Source organism: Myotis yumanensis, unplaced genomic scaffold, assembly GCF_028538775.1.
Source record: "Myotis yumanensis isolate MYYU_CA2020_CCGP unplaced genomic scaffold, mMyoYum1.0.hap1 SCAF_16, whole genome shotgun sequence".
Taxonomy (NCBI): Eukaryota; Metazoa; Chordata; class Mammalia; order Chiroptera; family Vespertilionidae; genus Myotis; species Myotis yumanensis.
The window spans coordinates 12,589,112-12,611,362 of record NW_027223767.1 but is presented as its reverse complement, the minus strand read 5'-3'; the positions used below and the strand labels follow the sequence as shown (position 1 = coordinate 12,611,362).

At 48.7% G+C, this 22,251-nt stretch overlaps 1 protein-coding gene and 1 non-coding gene across 2 annotated transcripts; both read left to right on the top strand.

Annotated features, from left to right (window-relative positions):
• Positions 1-743: 743 nt before the first annotated feature.
• On the top strand, positions 744-877 carry LOC138995250 (U11 spliceosomal RNA). Its single transcript, XR_011468574.1, has one exon. It is a non-coding gene; the product is annotated as a U11 spliceosomal RNA (small nuclear RNA).
• Positions 878-9,689: 8,812 nt separating this feature from the next.
• ATP1B2 (ATPase Na+/K+ transporting subunit beta 2) lies at positions 9,690-16,265 on the top strand. Its single transcript, XM_070393789.1, has 8 exons — positions 9,690-9,984; positions 10,061-10,401; positions 12,339-12,467; positions 12,802-12,906; positions 13,012-13,217; positions 13,432-13,488; positions 14,522-14,620; positions 14,732-16,265. Exons 2-8 carry the CDS (start codon positions 10,290-10,292, stop codon positions 14,894-14,896), a joined length of 873 nt encoding a protein of 290 aa, XP_070249890.1. The 5' UTR covers positions 9,690-9,984; positions 10,061-10,289; the 3' UTR covers positions 14,897-16,265.
• Positions 16,266-22,251: the final 5,986 nt, after the last annotated feature.

The window sequence follows — 22,251 nt, the reverse complement described above, 5'->3', positions numbered from 1 at the left end:
GGCCATTGCTGTTCAAGGAAGGAGCAGCAGGGGGCATGAGAGGGTCATAGAGAGATGGGGGCAGGGATTTGGGGAAAAGGGGTGGAGGCAGTAGGGAGAAAGAAAGAGGGAGGAGAGCACTGGGAGAAGGCCGCCTCTATCTCTCCTAGCCTTGGTCACTTGCATTCTACTCTATTAAGCAAGAACTGGCTTATGCTGGTCATAGCTGGGAAAAACGGACAGATTCAGGAACATCTCTGCCCTGCAGAGGTTCTCAACCTTCTGGCCCTTTAAATACAGTTCCTCATGTTGTGACCCAACCATAAAATTATTTTCGTTGCTACTTCATAACTGTAATGTTGCGACTGTTATGAATCGTAATGTAAATATCTGATATGCAGGATGGTCTTAGGCGACCCCTGTGAAAGGGTCGTTCGACCGCCAAAGGGGTCGCGACCCACAGGTTGAGAAGCGCTGCTAAGGCATGATGTTAAAGAATATGGTGACTCAGCCCTCAGCCCCCAGATATTTGGAGAATCCTGGTGCCTCAGCACCTCCCAGGTGCACCCTCCTGCTTCAAGCCTCTGCTCCCTGGGAAACCCTCATACCCACACCCCCAGCACCTAGCTCCATCTCCCAGTCTTTAGCCCTCTTGGAAATCCTTGTGTCCTAACCCAAATCTCCCAACTCCCTAGGGAGCCCTGGGACTGCAACCCTGGGTCCCAATCTCTCAGTCCTCCTCCCTCTCAAGAACTGCTAACCCAAAAAAGGGCTTCTGCCATGAGTGGCACACATAGGGCAGCTTGATTGCTTTATGTGTGGAATCGACATCAAGAGATTTTGGAAGCATAATTTTTTGGGAGCTGGGAGGCTGGTAATCATTGGTCCTGGTGCCCATTAAAAAAAAAAAAAAGAATTGTTTACCCATTCTCCATTTCCAGACCCCATAGTATCCTAGCCTCCTTGCTTAATCAGGATTTTCCTCCCAGTAATGCAGACTACAGGGTGAGTTAGTTGCTGGCCCTGCTGGCCCCTTCTGCAGGGATCAGCTAAGATCTATCTATATGAGTCCAGGGTCAGGAGGCTCCAGGAGCGTCTGTCAGGTAGAAGACACAAATCCTAGGCCCCTCCTTGGACCCTCCCAATCTCGAGTTTGCAGGGTCTTAAAGCTACCGGCACCCATCATGGTGTTTTGTAGGAGAGGCCTCAGCACGGACAGGGAATCCAGATTCAACTCTGGTTGGTTCCTGTGCAATGTTCAGGGTCAGCCTGGGTCACTTGAATATGTCTATTAAACTGATATTTATTGAGCAGCTGCAGACACTGAGGATGCATTGATGACAAGGAGAGACACAATCTGTTCTTATGAAGCTCACAGAATAGGGCAGGGGTGGCCAGACAGCCCATCAACAAGAGAAAGAAATAAGATGATTTCAGAGACGGGTTAGCTCTATAAAAGGAATAAAATAAAATAATGGAATAGGTGGTAGGGGAGAGGCAGCGTTAGCTGGGTGGTCAGGGAAGCCCTCTCTGAGCCAGTGTCACTTTTGAGCAAAGACCTGAATAATGAAAAGAAGCCGGTTCCGGTGCCTCCAGTGTGAGCCAGTTAATAGAGAGGGCAAAGGGCCTGGCACACCTGAGTCCCCGTCAAGGGGGTGGTTCTGAGTGGCAGCTTGCTGACCTTGTGTCATGAGGCTGGCTTTTCTCTCGTCCCTCCACCCGACCTGTTCAGGACACCATGCCCCCAACCTCTTTCTGCAGCCTGCCCTAGATTCCAAGATTCCTGATTACCATTCAGAGCTGTCTGCACTCTTTCATTAAGACTGACTTTGCTGTGACACAGAGTCTGCCAGGCCCCCACCAAGGGCACCTACAATGCCTGCCCAGTGTCCCCTGCCTCGTGCACACCCCTAACAATTTTTCCGGACTTTGGCAGCATACCCTGCAGTCTCCAGGCCTGGTTTAGCCACTCACTCCACCTTCCTTTCTGCCTCTCTTCTTTTCCCTCCCTCCCTTCCTCCTTCCCTCCCTCCCTCTGACCCTCCCTCCCTCTGTCCCTCATTCCTCCCTCCTTACCTCTCTTTTTGTTTCTTTCAACAAACATTTATTGGCTACTGACAATATGCCAAGTGCTGTGTTAGGTAGTCCACAGGGTCTCTAAATAAAAATGAGTAAGACTTGGTCCTGGCCCTGGAGAACTAGGGCCTTGGGAGATAGATAGACATGTCAAATGCTATTGTAGAAATCTCTATGACATGCCAAGGAACCTGTGTGCAAGTTCTATTAAAGATCATCAAAGAGGTAAGTTATGGGAGGTGCAAACTTGAACAAATTAAATCTCTTTAAATTCCCGTTTCCCCATCTACAAAGCAGGCAAGTTATCCTACTCATAGGCTTGCTGTGAGGATTTGATGACATCATGTAGGTCAAATGCCTAGCACAGTGCTTGGCATAAAGTGCTCAAGCCCTGGCCTGTGTTTCTAAGTGGTTAGAGCGTTGGCCTGAGCACTGAAGGGTCTCAGGTTCGATTCCCTGTCAAGGGCATGTACCTGGGTTGCAGGTTCAATCCCCGGCCCCCTCATCTGGGCATCTGTGGGAGACAACCAATAGATGCGTCTCTCTCACGTAAATGCTTCTCCCTCCCTCCCTCCTTTCTACTCTCTCTCTCTAAAAAAAAAAAAAAAATGTAGACCTAATTGTTTTTGCTCAGTGGATAAAGTGTCGGCCTGTGGATTGAAGGGTCCTGGGTTTGATTCCAGTCAAGGGCATAAGCCTGGGTTGCAGGCTCGATCATGCAGCAGGCAGCCAATCAATGATTCTCTCTCATCACTGAAGTTTCTATCTCTCTCCCTCTCCCTTCCTCTCTGAGATCAATAAAAAAAATATTAAACAAACAAACAATGGAGCCCAGCCAGCATGGCTCAGTGGTTGAGTGTCAACCTATGAATCAGGAGGTCAGAGTTCGATTCCCAGTTAGGGCACATGCCGGGTTTCAGGCTTGAGCCCCAGTGTGGGGCTTGCAAGAGGCAGCTGACCAGTGATTCTCTCTCATCATTGATGTTTCTATCTCTCTATGCCTCTCCCTTCTCTGGGATCAATAAAAATATATAAACATTAATTAAGTAAACAAAACAATGGGGGAAAAAAATCCTCGGGTGAGGATTAACAACAACAAAAAAGTGTTCAATATATGGGAGATGTTGATATTAGCCTTGTGCATATTTCTTTTTTTTTTTTTTAATATATTTTATTGATTTTTTACAGAGAGGAAGGGAGAGAGATAGAGAGTTAGAAACATCGATGAGAGAGAAACATTGACCAGCTGCCTCCTGCACATCTCCCACTGGGGATGTGTCCGCAACCCAGGTACATGCCCTTGACCGGAATCGAACCTGGGACCCTTCAGTCCGCAGGCCGACGCTCTATCCACTGAGCCAAACCGGTTTCGGCTTGTGCGTATTTCTTTAAAAAAATATTTTTATTGATTTTTAGAGAGAGGAAGAAAAAGAGAAATATTGATGTGAGAGTGAAACACTGGTAGGTTGCCTCCTGTAGGTCCCCTACCAGGGATCCAACCAGCGACCTGCATGGGACGGCACCCAACCAACTGAGCCATACCGGCCAGGGCCTTGTGCATATTTCTTGAAATACAAGTCTGAGCCTGGAGATTTAGAAAAGATGAGGAACAGTGTGTGATGCGGCTGAACCAGGGGCAATAGAGATAGAAGGGTAAACTGGGCATGTTCCATGGGCTTCACTGTGAGAGGCCTTGTAAGTCCTGATAAAGAATTAGAGCTTGCCCTAGCTGGTTTGGCTCACTGGATGGAGCGTCGGACTGCGGACTGAATGGTCCTGGGTTCGATTCCGGTCAAGGGCATGTACCTTGGTTGCAGGCACATCCCCAGTGGGGGGTGTGCAGGAGGCAGCTGATCGATGCTTCTCTCTCATCGATGTTTCTAACTCTCTATCCCTCTCCCTTCCTCTCTGTAAAAAATCAATAAAATATATTAAAAAAAAAAAAAAGAATTGGCGCTTGATCTGTTCAGCAAGGGAACATCTGTTTTCCTTTGTATTTACTTATTTTCTAAACTGTAGTAAAATACACATAACAAAATTGGCCATCGTAACCATTTTTTAAAATATATTTATTGATTTCAGAGAGAGAGGAAGAGAGAGGGAGAGACAGATAGAAACATTGATAAGAGAGCTGCCTTCTGCACACCCCACACTGGCATGTGCCCTGACCAGGAAGTAAGCCAATGACCTCTTGGTGCGTGGATCCATGCTGAGCCCCTGAGCTCCACCAGCTGGGCCATGTTAACCGTTTTTAACGGTACAATTCAGTGGCATTAAGTATATTTACAGTTTTGTGCAGCCATTACCACCACCCATCTCTAGAACTCTTTTTCCCCCCCTTAAATTATAAGAGAAAGTTTATTTAGAAAGTTACAAGGCGGTTGAAGTGAGCCAGCTGGGCTGCATAGGCTCAGAAAACAAGTTACAGAGGCAGAAGGGCCCTTGGAGCTTAGGAGAGGGAAGGGCAAAGGTAACACACGTTGGGGGTGGGGGTCGGGGGGTGGGGGGTGGGTGTGCAGAGGAAGGAAAGGCAGGCATGGGCTTGCTCTGGAGAGGGAAAGTGCGCCCATTTCCAGAACCCTTTATTTCAAAAAATGGAAACTCTGTCCCCATTAAATAACACTCCCCACTTTCCCTCTCCCCATATCTATGCTTCAGAACTCTCTTCTTTCCTTATTCTTCTTTCTGCAAAGACCCATGTTGTTGGAACCCAGACAGCTGAGTCCCTGGGATTGTGTGGGTTTGGGGGTGGGGGGTGGGGGCAGAATGATCAAGGGCATAGACTTCCTAACTGGCTCTGGACATGGGAGAGCGGGTACGGGCGCTCTTATTCCCTTTTTGGAGATGCGGGAGGGAGGGCAGTGTTCCAAGAAGAGTTTCGAGATCTATGATGACTCTTTGCCCTGCCAGCCCTTTCTCAGCTTTTTTCTCCCATGAACACCAATGGAGCACTTGGTAGCGTGCACCTCCCATCCCCCACCCTCCTCATGGTGGTCCTCACTTCCAGGAGAAGGAGGAATAGACAGAAGTAAAGGCTTCTCACCCTCACCCAGGGCCCCCCTAAACCCACAGAGGCATTCATTCTTTCTTTTCCAAGCGATCCTGAGTGCAGGGCAGAGACAGCCAGCAGCCTGGAGGCACAACCAGGCCTGCGTTAGCCAGACTATATACGCCAGAGATCCTCAAACTCTTTAAACAGGGGGCCAGTTCACTGTCCCTCAGACCGTTGGAGGGCCGGACTATAGTTAAAAAAAAACAACTATGAACAAATTCCTATGCACACTGCACATATCTTATTTTGAAGTAAAAAAACAAAACGGGAACAAATACAATATTTGTATTTGCATGTGGCCCGCGGGCCGTAGTTTGAGGACCCCTGATATACGCCGAGGGTAGGGTCCCGGCCTCATCTCTCCAGACTGAGGCTGTCCCTTTTTCATGCTCCTTGCCCGGCGAAGGAACGGACAAGGAGTTTTCCTGAGGTTTCTTGTAGAAGAAGCCATTCCATGTTTAAGCCCATTCAGCCGCCAGACATTATATTCGGCAGCTCTGTGGAGACTCGGATTTAGAGGATATATGCAAGGTCTAAGACAAAGGCCTGCTTTCAAAGAGCTGGTAGTCTGGTTAAGAAGATAAAATACACACAAGAGTTTTCAGCCCAACTGCTCAAAGCAAAACCGAAGCATTAGCCTTGGTTTCTCTTTCTGTCGTCCCCACTGTTCATGTCACTGCGTTTTCAAAGTAGATCCTGAACCCAGCCTCTTCTCTCCATCTGCAACCCTGCTGGCCTGGTCCAAGCCATCTGTACCCTTCCCCCTGGACTGCTGCAAAGCCTTCCTAACTGGCATCCTTGCACCTCATGGTGATTTTCATTAAATTTAGGCATGTCACTCCCCTGCTTAAAACACTAGAATTGCTTCTGTGGTGGTTGGATTAAAATCCAAACTACTCCCTTTGGCCTACAAGGACCTGTATGATTTGGTTCCTGCCTGCCTCTCGGGTCTCTTGTGGTGTCTCTCTCTCTCTCTCTCTCTCTCTCTCTCTCTCTCTCTCTCTCTATATATATATATATATATATATATATATATATATATATAATTTCAGAGAGAGGAAAGGAGAGGGAGAGAGAGAGATTGAAACATCAATGATGAGAGAATCATTGATCGGCTGCCTCCTGCACGCCCCCTACTGGGGATAGAGCCTGCAACCCTGGCATGTGCCCTTGACCAGAATCGAACCCAGGACCCTTCAGTCCGCAGGCCATCACTCTATCCATTGAGCTGAACCGGATAGGACTTGTGGTGTCAACTTGCCTTCCCTCATTGAAGCTTAGCCGTTGCATTTTTACGTCCCTTCTCCTAGGAAGCTCTCCTCGTGGCCCCTTTGGGTCACTCAGGTGTCACATTATAAGTCATCCCTGACCATCCGGCGCTCTCTGGCATATCACCCTGTTTCATTTTTTCTCTGTAATATCAACATTTTATTTTAAAATGTTTGCTTGCTTTTATTTTTATTGGGATGAGGGCCCAAGAGCACAGAGACCAAACAGTGCCTGGTTTTAAGAAAATGCTCATTAGATGCCCATTAAATGGATGAATGGGAGTCGGGGTGCACTCTGAAAGATGGGTAGTCTTCCAGGATGAGGAAATGAAGTGGACAAAGGTGTGGAGTCAGGAGTGAGCTCAGCCTGTACTGGGAGCGGCTAGTTAAACTCGAGCAGAGGACTAGTGGGGGCCTCGTGGGAAAGGGGCTGGGGACACAGGCTAGATCTGGATTGTGGAATACCCTGAAGGTTAAGCTGAAGAATGAGGCATCCATCCTGCAGGGTAACAGGAAGCCATTGAAGACCTTTGAGCTGAGGAGTGACCTAATTAAAACTGTATCTTTTTTTAAATATTTTTTTTACTTACTGATTTTTTTAGAGAGAGAGAGAGAGAAATATCCATTTGTTATTCCAACTTATTTACACATTCACTGGTTGATTTTTGTATGTGCCCTGACCGGGGATCGAACCTGAAACCTTGGCTCATCGGGAGGACGCTCTGACCAACTGAACTACCCAGCCAGGGCCTAAAACTGTATCTTGAGAAAGTTAATTCAGAGTCTGCTGCAAAAAGGACTGAAGCAGGGCCAGCGCCATAATTTTTAGGACCCACTGCAAAATGAAAATGCGGGATCCCTTGTTCAAAAAGCAGGAAAGCCCTAGCTGGTTTGGCTCAGTGACTAGAGCAGGGTTGGGCAAACTTTTTGACTCGAGGGCCACAATGGGTTCTTAAACTGGACCGGAGGGCCGGAACAAAAGCATGGATGGAGTGTTTGTGTGAACTAATATAAATTCAAAGTAAACATCATTACATAAAAGGGTAGGGTCTTTTTTTTTTTTAGTTTTATTCATTTCAAACGGGCCGGATCCGGCCCGTGGGCCATAGTTTGCCCACGGCTGGACTAGAGCATCAGCCTGCAGACGGAAGAGTCCCGGGTTCAATTCTGGTCAAGGGCACATGCCTGGGTTGCAGGCTTGATCCCCAGTGGGGGGCATGCAGGAGGCAGCTGATCAATGATTCTCACCATTAATGTTTCTATCTCTCTTTCTCCCTCTCCCTTCCTCTCTGAAATAAATAAAAATATATTCCAAAAAGCAGGAAAACGGAGCCATTCAAACTACTGAAATATAAGATGTTTTCCTTTCTTCCACAGTTCTTTTCTCAACTTCTCATGGCATTTTTTAAAATATATATTTTTATTGACTTCAGAGTGGAAGGGAGAGGGAGAGAGAGTTAGAAACATCAGTGAGAGAGAATCATTGATCAGCTGCCTCCTGCATGCCCCCCCCCCCCCCCCCGCCCCGGGGATTGAGCTCACAACCCAGGCATGAGCCCTTGACCGGAATCGAACCCAGGACCCTTTAGTCCGCAGGCCAACACTCTATCCACTGAGCCAAACCAGCCAGGGCTCTCATAGTATTTTTATTTGCTATTTAATGTTGTTCAATTACCGCTTTAAAAAATATATTTATTGATTTTAGAGAGGGAGGTAGGGAGAGGGAGAGAGAGAAACACTGATGTGAGAGAGAAACATCAATCTGTTGGCACAGGATGATGCTCAACCAACTGAGCTACAACAGCCTGGGCATCTCTCTCTCTCTAAAATCAATCAATGAGCCCTAACCGGTTCGGCTCAGTGGATGGAGCATCGGCCTGAGGACTGAAGGGTCCCAGGTTCAACTCCGGTCAAGGGCATGCGGGCACATCCCCAGTAGGGGGTGTGCAGGAGGCAGCTGATTGATATTTCTCTCTCATGGATGTTTCTAACTCTCTGTCCTTCTCCCTTCCTTTCTGTAAAAAAATCAATAAAATATATTTAAAATAAAATAAAATCAATCAATGAATAAAAGTTTAAAAAGAAGTGCTAGTTGCCGAACCGGTTTGGCTCAGTGGACAGAGCGTCGGCCTGTGGACTCAAGGGTCCCGGGTTCGATTCCGGTCAAGGGCATGTACCTTGGTTGCGATGTTTCTCTCTCATCGATGTTTCTGACTCTCTATCCTTCTCCCTTCCTCTCTGTAAAAAATCAATAAAATATACTTAATAAAAATTAAAATAATTTTTAAAAGATAATTATTCTTTTTAATAAAAATCAATATATTTTTATTGATCTCAGAGAGGAAGGGAGAGGGAGAGAACTTCAGCCTTCCCTCTCCAGGGCTACATTGCACAAGGTCTCGAATAGGTGCTCAGTAAATGTTTGTTGACTCAAGTGGGCAAATGATGAGGGGAGTTAAGACATGGGGGTCGTGGGGGTCGATGTAGCCACCATGCATGGGAGTTCAGGGAGACTCGGAGTGAGGACAAGGTAAGTGTGTCCTTACACAAAAAGGAGACATATGTAATACTTTAAACAATTTAAAAAAAAAAGACATGAGGGTGGGAGGAGGCAGTACACCAGCAGACCTGGCTCCAGGGCTGGGTTCTCGGGGAATGCTGGGGGCTGGGATGTGGTGTGCGAGGGATTCACTAACAGGTGTGGGGGGAGCCCCGGAAGCCCGGAGACTTGGGGATAAACAGGTGGTGGGAGGAGGGGCTGTGGGACTGGAAAAGGAGGCATTGGGGGGCGGGACACACACCTGCTAGCAGCCCCCACTGAGGAATTCCCCCGTGTGGTGGCCTCTCATCTCCATGTGCCCCGTTCCAGCTCCCATCCTGCTGGTCTAGGGCCCTGACTGGTCTCCTTTATCTCCTTTTCTTGGTTTCTGGCTCCTTCTCTAGTCCTTCCACATTCTGCCTTGTGTATCTCCTGGATCTTGGTCTCTTTTTAACTCCCTGCCTGGGTCCCCCATCTCAGCATGTGTTTGCTTCCCTCCCAGCCTCTGTGTCTCTCCGGGGTTCTCTCTCCGTATCCTGCCCAGACATGGCCTCTACCCTCCTACCCACTCGGACCCAGTCCAGTACCTGGGGTGGCTGTAAGGGACAGACCTCCTGGCCCTGAAGAGGCTGCAGGGGGCGGGCCCTGCATCTCCATGTTTGCATATGCATGAGGTGCCCGGGCCAGCGGCGAGGAGGCGGGGTTTCTGGGGGAGGGAAGGGGCGGGCAGCCCCAAAGCTGCTGACTATAAAGACTGCGCTCGGCGCCCGCCGGCTCGCACTGCTGAGGAGCGGAGCCTGGGGCCGGGGTCTCCTCTCCCGGGGTGACCCCCAACTGCGCGTCTGCACCCCACCCGGCGGCCGAGCCCCGCTGGCGCGGCGGTCTCTGCTTGGCGGAAGAACCTCCGGTGGTCACCCAAACCCGCGCCACAGGCTCTTTGAATCTCGGATTTCGGGGCGGCCCCCTCCCCCACTTCTCTCTCTGCTTCTTTGCACCCCGATTTGTACTGCGTTTCGCTCCGGTTTGGCTGCCGTCTATTTTTGCATCCCTTTTCCTTTTGCTTCTAGGAGGTGGGGTGAAGCGGCACTCGTACCCCTTCCCCTTTTTATCCTCCCCTGCTCTGACAACCCCCCCTTTTTATCGCAGTTGGGGGGGCCTAGGATCTGTGCATCCCACGCAGCGTTGCCAGCAACCCGCAGCGCGTGGCCGTGCACCCCGGAATTCGCAGCAGCTGCATAGCTGAAGGGGGTCTCCCTCGCTCCGGCTGCCTCTGCTCCCGGAGCATTCCGGTACGTGGGAGGGGGGCTACAGCGCACCGCACCCCAGCTTCTCCGTAGCCCCCCGCCCCGCGCGGTACTCGTCCCCCGCCGCCAAGATGGTCATCCAGAAAGAGAAGAAGAGCTGCGGGCAGGTGGTTGAGGAGTGGAAGGAGTTCGTGTGGAACCCGCGGACGCACCAGTTCATGGGCCGCACCGGGACCAGCTGGGGTACGCGGGGCAGCCGCGCCAGGGGCGGGGGTGGATGGGGGGGTCCGCTTGGTGATGCCCCGGGGGCACGAGGTCCCGTTGGCGTCACCCCAGCTCCTTTCCCGGTCCCGGCGTCCGACCCCCCTGCGGCGCTCTGAGCTGGGAGGGGACCAAATCGCTGGTCTAATCTCCTTGGCTGGCGCTGCGGAGGCGGAGAAAGTAGGTCACGGCCGCCTGCCCGCCCCCCGTGGAGCCCCCTCGCGCGGGGGGTCGCGGGCTCTGCGCGCGTGGCCGCGCCGCGGCGCTCGCACTCGCTCTCGGGGGCTGGTCGGCACCGCACAGGGGCCCTCCTTCCCCAGAAGACGCCCCTTCCCTCCCCATGGCTCCCAACCGGCTGGCCAAACACGTCTATTTTTAGCTCGCGCCCACCCCTGGACCCTGGGAACGGGCGTGAGAGGGCGGGTCTTGGAGAGGTGGGGATGTGCGCTGGAAGGAGGGGGATCCTTCACAGCGGAAGTTGTCTGTGGCCCACGGTGGGGCACTCGGAGCCATCTGTGGCTGCTCTGTGGGTGGGGGCTGCTGGGGAGGGGGGTCGCTGTGAGAATCTCGAGGCTGGATGCTTGTCTCAGATGTCGCAGGTGCAGGGAGTTGGTCCCTGGTGGTGCGATGTGTACACCATTTGGCCTAGTGTGGCTTGGGGTTGGGGTGGCAGGACTCAGGGGGTGTGGAGGGAGCTGTGTCTGTTGAGGGTCCGGTGCTGGGCATGGGTGCAGGGAAGGGGTGGAATTCTTCCAAAAGGGACAGTCAAACGGGAATCTGAGCACCGGGTGCAGGGTGTGACCCAACTGACACTACATCTACACTGACCGAAGGACGTCCCCATCAGCCCATCCACCTGGGGCCCCTGAGGCAGGCCCAATGCAGTCCTTGCCGGGAGGGAACGTGAAGTCCAGTCCTTGGGATTGGAGAGGTCCGTGAGTACTTGGGAGAGCTGAGGAAGCTTCCTGGGGGAAGTGTCTTTTGCAACCTGTGGGTCGCGACCATGGGAAAACACACATAGCCTATCAGATATTTATAGTACGATTCATAACAGTAGCAACATTACAGTTATGAAGTAGCAACGAAAATAATTTTATGGTTGGGGGTCACCACAACATGAGGAACTGTATTAAAGGGTCTCGGCCTTAGGAAGGCTGAGAACCACTGGGTCACTAGGGGCTCCCAGTGGTGGGAACAGCAGGCACCCATACTCAGCTGAGCAGTGCCATAGTGCCACCTCATATCCACCACAGACCTGCTCTCAGCTGGGAAGGCGGTGGGAGATTCTCCTGAGTGTTTTGTGTGTGAGTTGGGGGTGGGGTGACTGTTGACAGTTCTGGACATCTGTCTCTGAGAGATGTTGTAGTTAGGAAGGAGCTGTGTTCAAGATTTGGCTTCTGTGGGGCACCAGGAGAGAGAGAGGGAAGATGTTGCTATCTGAGTGTGAGGGTCGACCCTTTGAGGACGGAATGAGAGTTTTAGTTGTGAGCCGGTAGCCAGTGCCAGCTTCAGAAGTTGTGTGCTGTACAACTTTAAGCACGAGTACCGATACAGCAGTAACAGATGTGCTTTTTTCAGGGCCATGAATGGTTGAGAAGTTGGGAATGTAATTTGAAGCAAAATCACTGTGGCCTATACTTGGGGTTGTCTCAGCAACGAGAGTTCAGGTCTCTGGTGGCCTCCACAAGGTCAGGCCTCGCTGTGCCCCAGGACCAGGAGGGGGCTGGGAGTCATGGCTGGACGCCAGGCACAACTGCCTGTTTCCAGCTTGTCTCATCTCACTCCCCCGGGGCAGGCCCTAAGATGTCCCCGAGGCTCTGTGACCTGTCCCAGAGCAGAGCCTCTGAGTAGGGAAGGGGTGTGTGGGATAGGTGAGGTCATGGCAGGATAACCTGCTGACCCCGTTTCCTCTTCCCCAGCCTTTATCCTCCTCTTCTACTTCGTCTTCTATGGCTTCCTCACGGCCATGTTCACCCTCACCATGTGGGTGATGCTGCAGACTGTCTCTGACCATACCCCCAAGTACCAGGACCGACTGGCCACACCAGGTGAGTGATGAGACTCGACTACCAGCCACTCTAACTGCTCTTTTGCCCCTCAGCCTCCCAAAGGAACTCCAAGGCTGAGAAGAACTCAGAATTCTCAGAGGTGTGGTTCTGATGACCCAATCACCATGTGCTGGGAAGTTCTTGAAGTCCGCTTTCCTTTCCCATTTCCCACAGCTGAGAGCTATGTGACCTGGGGATCTCTTCCTCCCATGAAGAGGATCTTAGATCTTCATCCCATCCCTCACCCTGGTGTTCCCTATATCTGTCTTCTGCCCTCTGTGTGTGGCCCCACATCGTATATACAGCCCGCACTCCTGCCCTTGTCTGGCTATAGGCTTGATGATTCGCCCCAAGACTGAGAACCTTGATGTCGTGGTCAATGTCAGTGACACTGAGAGCTGGGACCAGCATGTTCAGAAGCTCAACAAGTTCTTGGAGCGTGAGTGTGGGGCCGGAGATGTGGTTGTGCAGGACCTTGGCCAGGGGGTTGGAGACCCTAGAAGTGGAACATCAGGCCCATGCACTCTCTCCCCCACCTCCTTAGCTTACAACGACTCCATCCAAGCCCAAAAGAATGATGTCTGCCGCCCTGGGCGCTATTACGAACAGCCAGATAACGGAGTCCTCAACTACCCGAAACGTGCCTGCCAGTTCAACCGGACCCAGCTGGGTGACTGCTCTGGCATCGGGGACCCCACCCACTATGGTTATAGCACTGGGCAGCCCTGTGTCTTCATTAAGATGAACCGGGTAACCATGACCTTGGTCCCTAGGGAGAATGGAGGAGGGAATTGGGGCCACCATCTACTGACAGTTGCTTCCTGATGGGCATTAGAGAGATTTTTGGATGTTTGAGTCGCTGAGAGAACAAGAAAGATAGGGCCATTGGAGGCTGAGGTCCATGGCTGGAAGTTGTGCCTTTGACAACTTCTTTTTCTAACTCTCACCACTCTCCTCACTCCAGGTCATCAACTTCTATGCAGGAGCAAACCAGAGCATGAATGTTACCTGTGCGGGGAAGGTGAGCTTTTTGGACCTTGTCCACCTGCCCACCTGTTTGTATATCATGGTTTCCATGTAATTCACTCATCTCTTCCAGTCTTCTTTGCTCCCAGAGGCCCCATCACTATAGAGATAAGGGGGTAAGAGAGGGCTGCAAGATGGATCAAACTCCAAGGGGATCCTATTCCTCTTGCTTCTCTCTCGGGTGCAGAAGCCAGCTCTTGTGGATAGACACCCCCTTTCCTGACTCCACCCAAGCCCTGGCCTCTGGCTTCTCTCCTTAACCTTCCCACCTTCTTCTCTATTCCCTGATAACCATGTCTTCTGCTCTCCCTTCCATATCTCACCTGCTCCTCAGTTCTTTTTAGGGATCTGGTAGCTGCTGATCTGTTAGCACCATCTGCTACCACTAGGGTGTCCTCGGAACCCCACTGTCTCCACCTCTGTCCTGTCTAGAAACTTCCTGCCATCTCTTCCCTCAACCCCTCTCCTTGCTTTCTACTGAGCCTAACTCATTTATCAGTTCTCTCTTGGCTCTGCTCTAGAAACCGATTCCTGAGGATGGGGTAAGAACTTGAGGTGGGAGTGGAGTAGGAGGCTACAGTATCGTTAGCGCTCTTTTTTTAAAAATATATTTTATTGATTTTTTACAGAGAGGAAGGGAGAGGGATAGAGAGTTAGAAACATCGATGAGAGAGAAACATCGATCAGCTGCTTCCTGCACACCCCCCACTGGGGATGTGCCCGCAACCAAGGTACATGCCCTTGACCGGAATCGAACCTGGGACCCTTCAGTCCGCAGGCCAACGCTCTATCCACTGAGCCAAACCAGTTAGGGCTCATTAGTGCTCTTTAGAACTTCCCAACCTATTGAGGGAGACGGGATGCCTCCTCCTGCTCACACTCAAGACACACACAGACTCACAGCTCAAGGGAAACAGATTTGAGACAGAATAATTCCGGGGTGAAAAAAACAAAGGGAAGTCTAGTGAGCTTCCGGGTTCCTTCCATCCTAAACAAGCTCTCCCTTCTACCCTCCTGTGCCCCCACAGCGAGATGAAGATGCCGAGAATCTGGGTAGCTTTGTCATGTTCCCTGCCAATGGCAACATCGACCTCATGTACTTCCCCTACTATGGCAAGAAGTTCCACGTAAGTTCTATGGGAGGCCCTGGGGCGATGGCTCTTCAAGGGGAGCAAACTCCTTGAGGAGGAGGCCAAGTTGCCCTGGGCCTGGTCCCTCACTCTCCTCCTTTGACCCAGGTGAACTACACACAGCCCCTCGTGGCCGTGAAGTTCCTGAATGTGACCCCCAACGTGGAGGTGAACGTGGAATGCCGAATCAACGCCGTCAACATCGCCACAGACGACGAGCGAGACAAGTTTGCGGGCCGAGTGGCCTTCAAACTCCGCATCAACAAAACCTGAGACCCCCCCTTCCGCCTGTTCCCCCCCCCCTTTCCTGTGGATGCTTCTGGAATGTCCCTTTTCCTTTACCTCTGAACCCAGCCTGGTTGATGTCCGTTGTGATTTCCCCACTTTCACACATTTTCCACCATCTTCTCCCAACCCCCCTCAGTCAAAGACAGAAAGGTGGGATCCCAAGATGGTCACAGAGGAGAGGAGCTGTTCTGGTTCTGGTTTAGCTGTGAGTGGGGTGTCCTCACAGCTACCCTCCCATCCCCTGAGAGATACAGAAAATGCCTCCCCATCTTCACATGCACATAAACACAATCTCATGTCACCCCTTAGCTTCCAGACAGGAATGGGGCACTCCACTCTCCCAGTCCTGATGCAGCCGCTGTCACCTTCCCCTGTGTCCCACACTCCCCTACTATACACTGTTGCTGTCTTGGTGGCTTTTAATTTATCTGGTTCCTCTGGTAGGTCTTTCTCTACTTCCTCTCCATCCCCATTCTCTTTTCAGGACAGTTGGCTCCGTAGTCTTTTCCCTGTTTCCTGGTACATTCCACTTATCATCCTAAGGTGACTGTGTGAGCTGAGAGTGAGGGTTTGGAAGTCTATATTGGTCCCTCTTCCTGGTCTCTATCGCCCAAATAGGCACCACTCAGAGGGGCAGGGTTGACCTAGGCTGAATATCCACTTTGTTTTTTGCGGATGGCTCCCTTACCCCTGTCGGCTTTCCCAGAATATCCTTCAAGTTCCACTTCCCAAGAGCCCTGGGGGAGGGGCGGCCGTTTTGGATCTGTCCCCAGTGGCCACCTTGGGAACGTCAGCAGCTGTGGGACTATTCCACCAGCTTCCCTGGGCCCAGCTCTGCCCCCACCATCCTCTCGCTGGTTCCTCTTAGCAATTTATCAACTAATCACTAACGCCTACCCTTTCCTCTGCATTTTAGCCTGGAACTTGCAAATACCCCCTCCATTTAGGCCCTGAATGGCCTGGCTCTGTCTCCTTCAGATCTTTCTGCAGTTTCTAACAACCCCCTAGTGCCCACAGAATTGTAAAAGAGGGACCTTCTGTATTCTTGGTTACAGAGGCCTTTCACTGTCTCCTCCAGTGCCATTTGTTCACTGCCTCACCTAATCTCCCCCCCTCTTTTCTTTTTTTTTTTTTTTGATGCTGCAGCCTCCACACCCCACCCACAGATGGACCCTTCCCTTTTTTCTCTTGCTGGATCTGTTTCTTCACTTTGGGTCCCCATGTTTTCCTGCACTTCCTCACCCCAGTGGTCTCTCTGCAGTTATTTAATGCCTGTGTCAGATCTACTGTAAAAAGAGAATTAAGTACAATAAAATGAGAGCAATTATATATATAAATATATATCATACATGGAGCCCTGTGTGCGGGTGGTTCCTTTCTGAGCTTTTGGTAGAGCCCTGGGAAGGGGGTGGAGGGCGGGGTTTGGTTGATCCGAGGGATACCCAGGCCTGGGCCTGCTCTTCAGATATGACCCCTGCTGTGCAGTGTCTCAGCATCTACCTCCTAGAGCACTCCTTCACCCATACCAGTGGTCGGCAAACTGCGACTCGCGAGCCACATGCGGCTCTTTGGCCCCTTGAGTGTGGCTCTTCCACAAAATACCACGTGTGGGTGCGCATGTACAGTTGGATTGAAACTTCGTGGCCCATGCGCAGAAGTCGGTATTTTGTGGAAGAGCCACACTCAAGGGGCCAAAGAGCCGCATGTGGCTCTCGAGTCGCAGTTTGCCGACCACTGACCTATACTATCTTGAGATCACGTAATACCAGAGACGGGAAGCCTATGTCCCTTTTGTACAACCATATTTATGAAGTGCTTACTATGTGCATTTTAGGCACCGTGAGAACACTTATGAAAGAGGCAAAGTTCCTGCCCCCAAGGAGCTCCCCAGTTTAACGGGAGAGGTGAGGGGCACACAAGAAACTCACACCAGGTAGACCTAAACGTGCCTCAAGGAAGGGAGAGAGCTGGTGAGGACAAAATTCAGAGTGGCCAACCACTCTCTGTTGGGGGCTGCAAATGGACGGTTTTTTAAAGGACGGGGCAGTTTGGGGTGAGAATAGCATCAGCAAATGTCTAGAAAGATGAGAAAAAATGGACTAGAAGAGACAGATCTCAACACAGTATGAGCCATATGATCTTAATTTAGTGTAAAAGGAAAAGTATGCAGGAGCATAGAAAAAGGGACAGATGGGTTTACACAACAATGTTTATTGAAATATATGGGATGGGTTTATAGCTAATTTTTTTCTTGGGGCTTATTTGCTTTTGTTTGAGATGCGTTGGTCTTAGTATTGGCCTTGAAAAATCGCTTTATCACACATGCGTGCATATATGCAATTTAATCCTGAATGCGTAGTAGAAACAACATGGATCAGTGGGTTTTGGTTATTGTTGTTTCAAAATTGGATAATATTATGCACTTTGGTGCATCTCACTTTCTTCACTCAATAAATTTGTCACTACTTCACCTGGTAGGGCTCTAATCATTTTTAAATGGTGGCATAAGTTTTGCTTTTCTTTTTTTTAACAAATATATTTTATTGATTTTTTACAGAGAGGAAGGGAGAGGGATAGAGAGTTAGAAACATCGATCAGCTGCCTCCTGCACACCCCCTACTGGGGATGTGCCCGCAGCCATGGTACATGCCCTTGACCGGAATCGAACCTGGGACCTTTCAGTCCGCAGGCCAACGCTCTATCCACTGAGCCAAACCGGTTAGGGCGGCATATGTTTTTCTATTGGTTCATTCTTCTCTTAATTTGTTAAAGCTTCTTGACAGCAGCAGAATTAACTGTTTTCCACATTGTAAAATTCCCCCCAACTGACAGTTTGCCTCTTGAGTTTGTGCCCGCTTTTACTGTTCAAGGGTTGGGTTTTCAATAGTCAAATGTCAGGTTTTTTTTTTTTTTTTTTGTAGTTTCTGGGTTTCCAGACACTAGAGTATACACATTATTTTCTAGATTTTTTTTTTGGGGGGGGGGGCGGATTTTTGTTTTTTGTTGTTGTTGTGAATTCTCACCTGAGGATATTTTCTCCATTGACTTTTAGAGTGGGAAGGAAAGAGAGGGAGAGAGAGAGAGAGAGAGAGAGAGAGAGAGAGGCATCAATGTGAGACACATTGATTGGTTGCCTCCCGCACGTACCCCAACCAGGGCAGGGTTGGAACCTGCAACCCCGGTATAGGCCGTTGACCAGGGACCAGGAATCGAACCAGAGATGCTTCGGTGCACAGGCAGATGCTGTAACCATTGAGCCCACGGGCCAGGGCAGGATTTAAATTTCATTTAAAATTGACATTCTCTTTATTTCATCTGGTTTATTTTTGTTTTTGTAAATTAGGAGTCCAATTTTATTTTCCAGTTGTGTCAACTTCATTTAAAAAATTCGTAATTTAGCCGAAACCGGTTTGGCTCAGTGGATAGAGCGTCGGCCTGCAGACTGAAAGGTCCCAGGTTCGGTTCCGGTCAAGGGCATGTACCTGGGTTGCGGGCACATCCCCACTGGGAGATGTGCAGGAGGCAGCTGATCGATGTTTCTCTCTCATCGATGTTTCTAACTCTCTATCTCTCTCCCTTCCTCTCTGTAAAAAATCAATAAAATATATTTAAAAAAAAAATTCGTAATTTATTCCCACTAAATTGAAAAACTTTGGCCATATAATAACATTTCCTATATATTGAGGTCTACCTCTGGATCCACTCCTTGCTGCCCTGCCCCTGGACTGTTTACCACTCCATATGTTAAGCTATATTGCTCTAATTGGTTGTTTCATAGTATGTTTTTTTCATATTCAACAAGCAAGTTCCCTAATTCTCTCTTTATTTATTTATTTTTATTTTTAAAATATATTTTTATTGATTTCAGAGAGGAAGGGAGAGGGAGAGAGAGATAGAAACATCAATGATGAGAGAGAATCATTGATCAGCTGCCTCCTGCACGCCCCCCACTGAGGATCGAGTCCACAACCCGGCATGTGCCCTTGACCGGAATCAAAGCCAGGACCCTTCAGTCTGTAGGCCGACACTCTATCCACTGAGCCAAACCAGCAAGGGCCCTAATTCTCTTTTTAAAACAACTATTGGCTATTCTTGGGCACTTATTTACAGAAACAAAAACCTGTTTGGGATTCTAAATGGAATAGCATTGTATCTTTATTTCACAATTGACTTTTAGGATATACTGTTTTCCCATCTAAGAATACGGTATCTTTTGTTTGGAGCTTGGTTTTATATCCTTAAGTAAGGTTTTATCAATTTCTTCATATAGGTCCTGTGCCATATTTTGTGTGTCAGTCTTGTTAAACTTATTCCTAAAATATTTTTATTGATTTCAGAGAAAGGGAGAGATAGATACATTAATGATGGAAATCATTGAATGGCTGCCTACTGCATGCCCTCACTGGGGACTGAGCCCCCAACCCAGCCATGTGCCCTGACCAGGAATCGAACCGTGACCTCCTGGTTCATGGGTGGATGCTCAACCACTGAGGGACACCAGCTAGGCACTTATTCCTAAATATTTTATTGCTTTTGTTATTTTATTTATTTTTATTTATTTATTTTTTATTATTTTAAAAAAATATATTTTATTGATTTTTTACAGAGAGGAAGGGAGAGAGACAGAGAGTTAGAAACATCAATGAGAGAGAAACATCGATCAGCTGCCTCCTGCACATCTCCCACTGGGGATGCGCCTGCAACCCCAGGTACATGCCCTTGAGCGGAATCGAACCCGGGACCTTTCAGTCCGCAGGCCGACGCTCTATTCACTGAGCCAAACCGGTTTTGGCATGCTTTTGTTATTTTAAAAAAATTTGATTGATTTGAGAGAGAGGAAGGGAAGGAGAAACATTGATTTATTGTTCCACTTATTTATGTGCACATTGGCTGATTCTTCTTTTTTAAAAAAATCCTCAGCTGAGAATATTTTTTCCATTGATTTCTAGGGATTGGAAGGGAGAGAAACATCAAAGTGATACACACTGAATGATTGCCTTCCGCACGCGCCCCTCCAGGGGCTGAGGAACCTGCAACCCAGATAACATACTCTGGATGGGGACTCAAACACAGGACCCTTTGGTCCACGGGCCAATGCTCTAACCACTGAGAAACCCGGCCAGGGCTGGTTGATTCTTGTATGTGCCCTGACCAGGAATCAAACCCTCAACCTTGGCATAGAGGACACTGCTCTAACCAACCGAGCTACCAGGCCAGGGCTGCTTTTGTTATTTTATTTTATTTATTTTTTTCAATATATTTTATTTATTTTTTTACAGAGAGGAAGGGAGAGGGATAGAGAGTTAGAAACATCGATGAGAGAGAGACATCGATCAGCCGCCTCCTGCACACCCCCTACTGGGGATGTGCCCGCAACCAAGGTACATGCCCTTGACCAGAATCGAACCTGGGACCCTTCAGTCCGCAGGCTGACACTCTAGCCACTGAGCCAAACCGGTTAGGGCGCTTTTTTTTATTTTAAATGGAATGTTTTTTTCAGTGCTTTTGCTTTTAACAATCATTAATATTTCTCTATTATCTGTCTACCTTCCTAAATTCTCTTAGTTCTATCATATCTCCATTAAGACTTGAGTTTTTAGGCACATGTGATCTAAAAGGTAGAGATTTTTTTTTTTTTTTACCTTCTTGAGTGTCCTAAAACAATTGTTAGTGGGCAGCCCTGTTTAGTTCTTGATTCTAATTGAAATTATCTTAGTGTATAACCATTAGGATACTTCCTGTTATTCCATTACTGCTTTTTAAAGAATGGCTGCTGAAATTTAATCAAATTCCTTTCAGCATCTGTTAATATGATCATATTTTTCTTCATTAATTTGTTAATGTAATGAATTATGTTGATAGATTCTCTATTAAACCAACCTTGTGCTCCTGGAATAAACCCTATTTGGTTAGTGTTAATTTTTTTTTTTTTTGGTTACTCGGACCCATCTTTTTTCTTTAACTTATTGGGGTGACATTGGTTAATAAAATTAAATAGATTTCAGGTGTATAATTCTATAAAATATCATCTATATATTGTATTGTGTGTTCACCACCCCAAGTCAATCTCCCATTATGATTTATGCCCCCTGTACCCTCTTCTACCTCTCCCCACCCCTCCCCCTTTGGTAATCATCACACTGGTGTCTCTATGTTACGAGGTTGTTGTTGTTTTTAATCCCTTCACCTTTTCCACCCAGCCCCAAACCTCCCTCCCCTTAATAGTCTTTAGACTTAATGTATAGGTACTATTTTGAAATATTGCAGCCAAAGTTTGGCTTCTAGGTTTTTAGTATCTTTATCAAGTTTTTAAAAAAACTTTTAAATTGATTTTAGAGAAGGAAGAGAGATAGAAACATCAATGATGAGAATAATTGATTGGCTGCCTCCTGCACAATCTGGGATTGAGCCCAAAACCCAGGCATATGCCCTGACCAGGAATTGAACCATGACCTCCTGGTTCATAGGTTAACGCTCAACCACTGAGCCAACCCAGGTGGGCTTTCCATTGACTTTTTTGAATTCTAAGGGAGGGGGAGAGACACAGGGAAAGAAACATGGATGTGAGAGAGACACATCAATTGGTTGCCTTCTACACGGCCCCTATTGGGGCCAGCCAGGGATTGAGCCTGCAACTACTAGTAAGGTATGTAACCTTGACCAGATTTGAACCCGTGACTCTTTAGTCCATGGGCTGACGCTCAATCCACTGAGCAAAACTGGCTAGGGCTCTTTATTAGGATTTAATATTAAAACCACTTTACATGAATTAGAAATTTCACTCGTTCCCTAAGGCCCAGGACAATTTAAATACCACTCATTGGACCATCTGGTTCTTGTTTTTCTCTACCCCCTCAATCAAGTGCTTGAGTTAAAAAAAAAAACAAACCTTTTTTTAAAGTCACTTTTAATTAGCTTGGATTTATCCTTTTAATTAAGCTTGCTTACTACTAGTAGGTTCATATCTTTTCTAAATAATGAAAGCATGGTTGTACATTTTCCTCAGAGCACTTTTCCTGGGTGTCTCATAGATTTGGGTGCCCTGTGTTCCTGAAATTGGGGAAACAAGTTTCCTAACTTACTCCAAACCCCCGTGGGGCAGGGCTTGGGCTCTTGAGAGAACAGAGGCCATGTCTGCCATGGGGCCCCAGGCTGAAACAGCGATGGGCACAGACTGCCTAGAAGGGTAGATAAATGAACACGGTGAAGTGACAGATGGGACCAGAGAGGTTAGGGACTCATTAAGTCACACAGCTCAGCAGAGCTGGCCTGACAATCCACCTTAGAGTTCTCAGTTTAGTAATCTGTCAGCTCACCAAGGGATCAGCAGAGCCAGAATG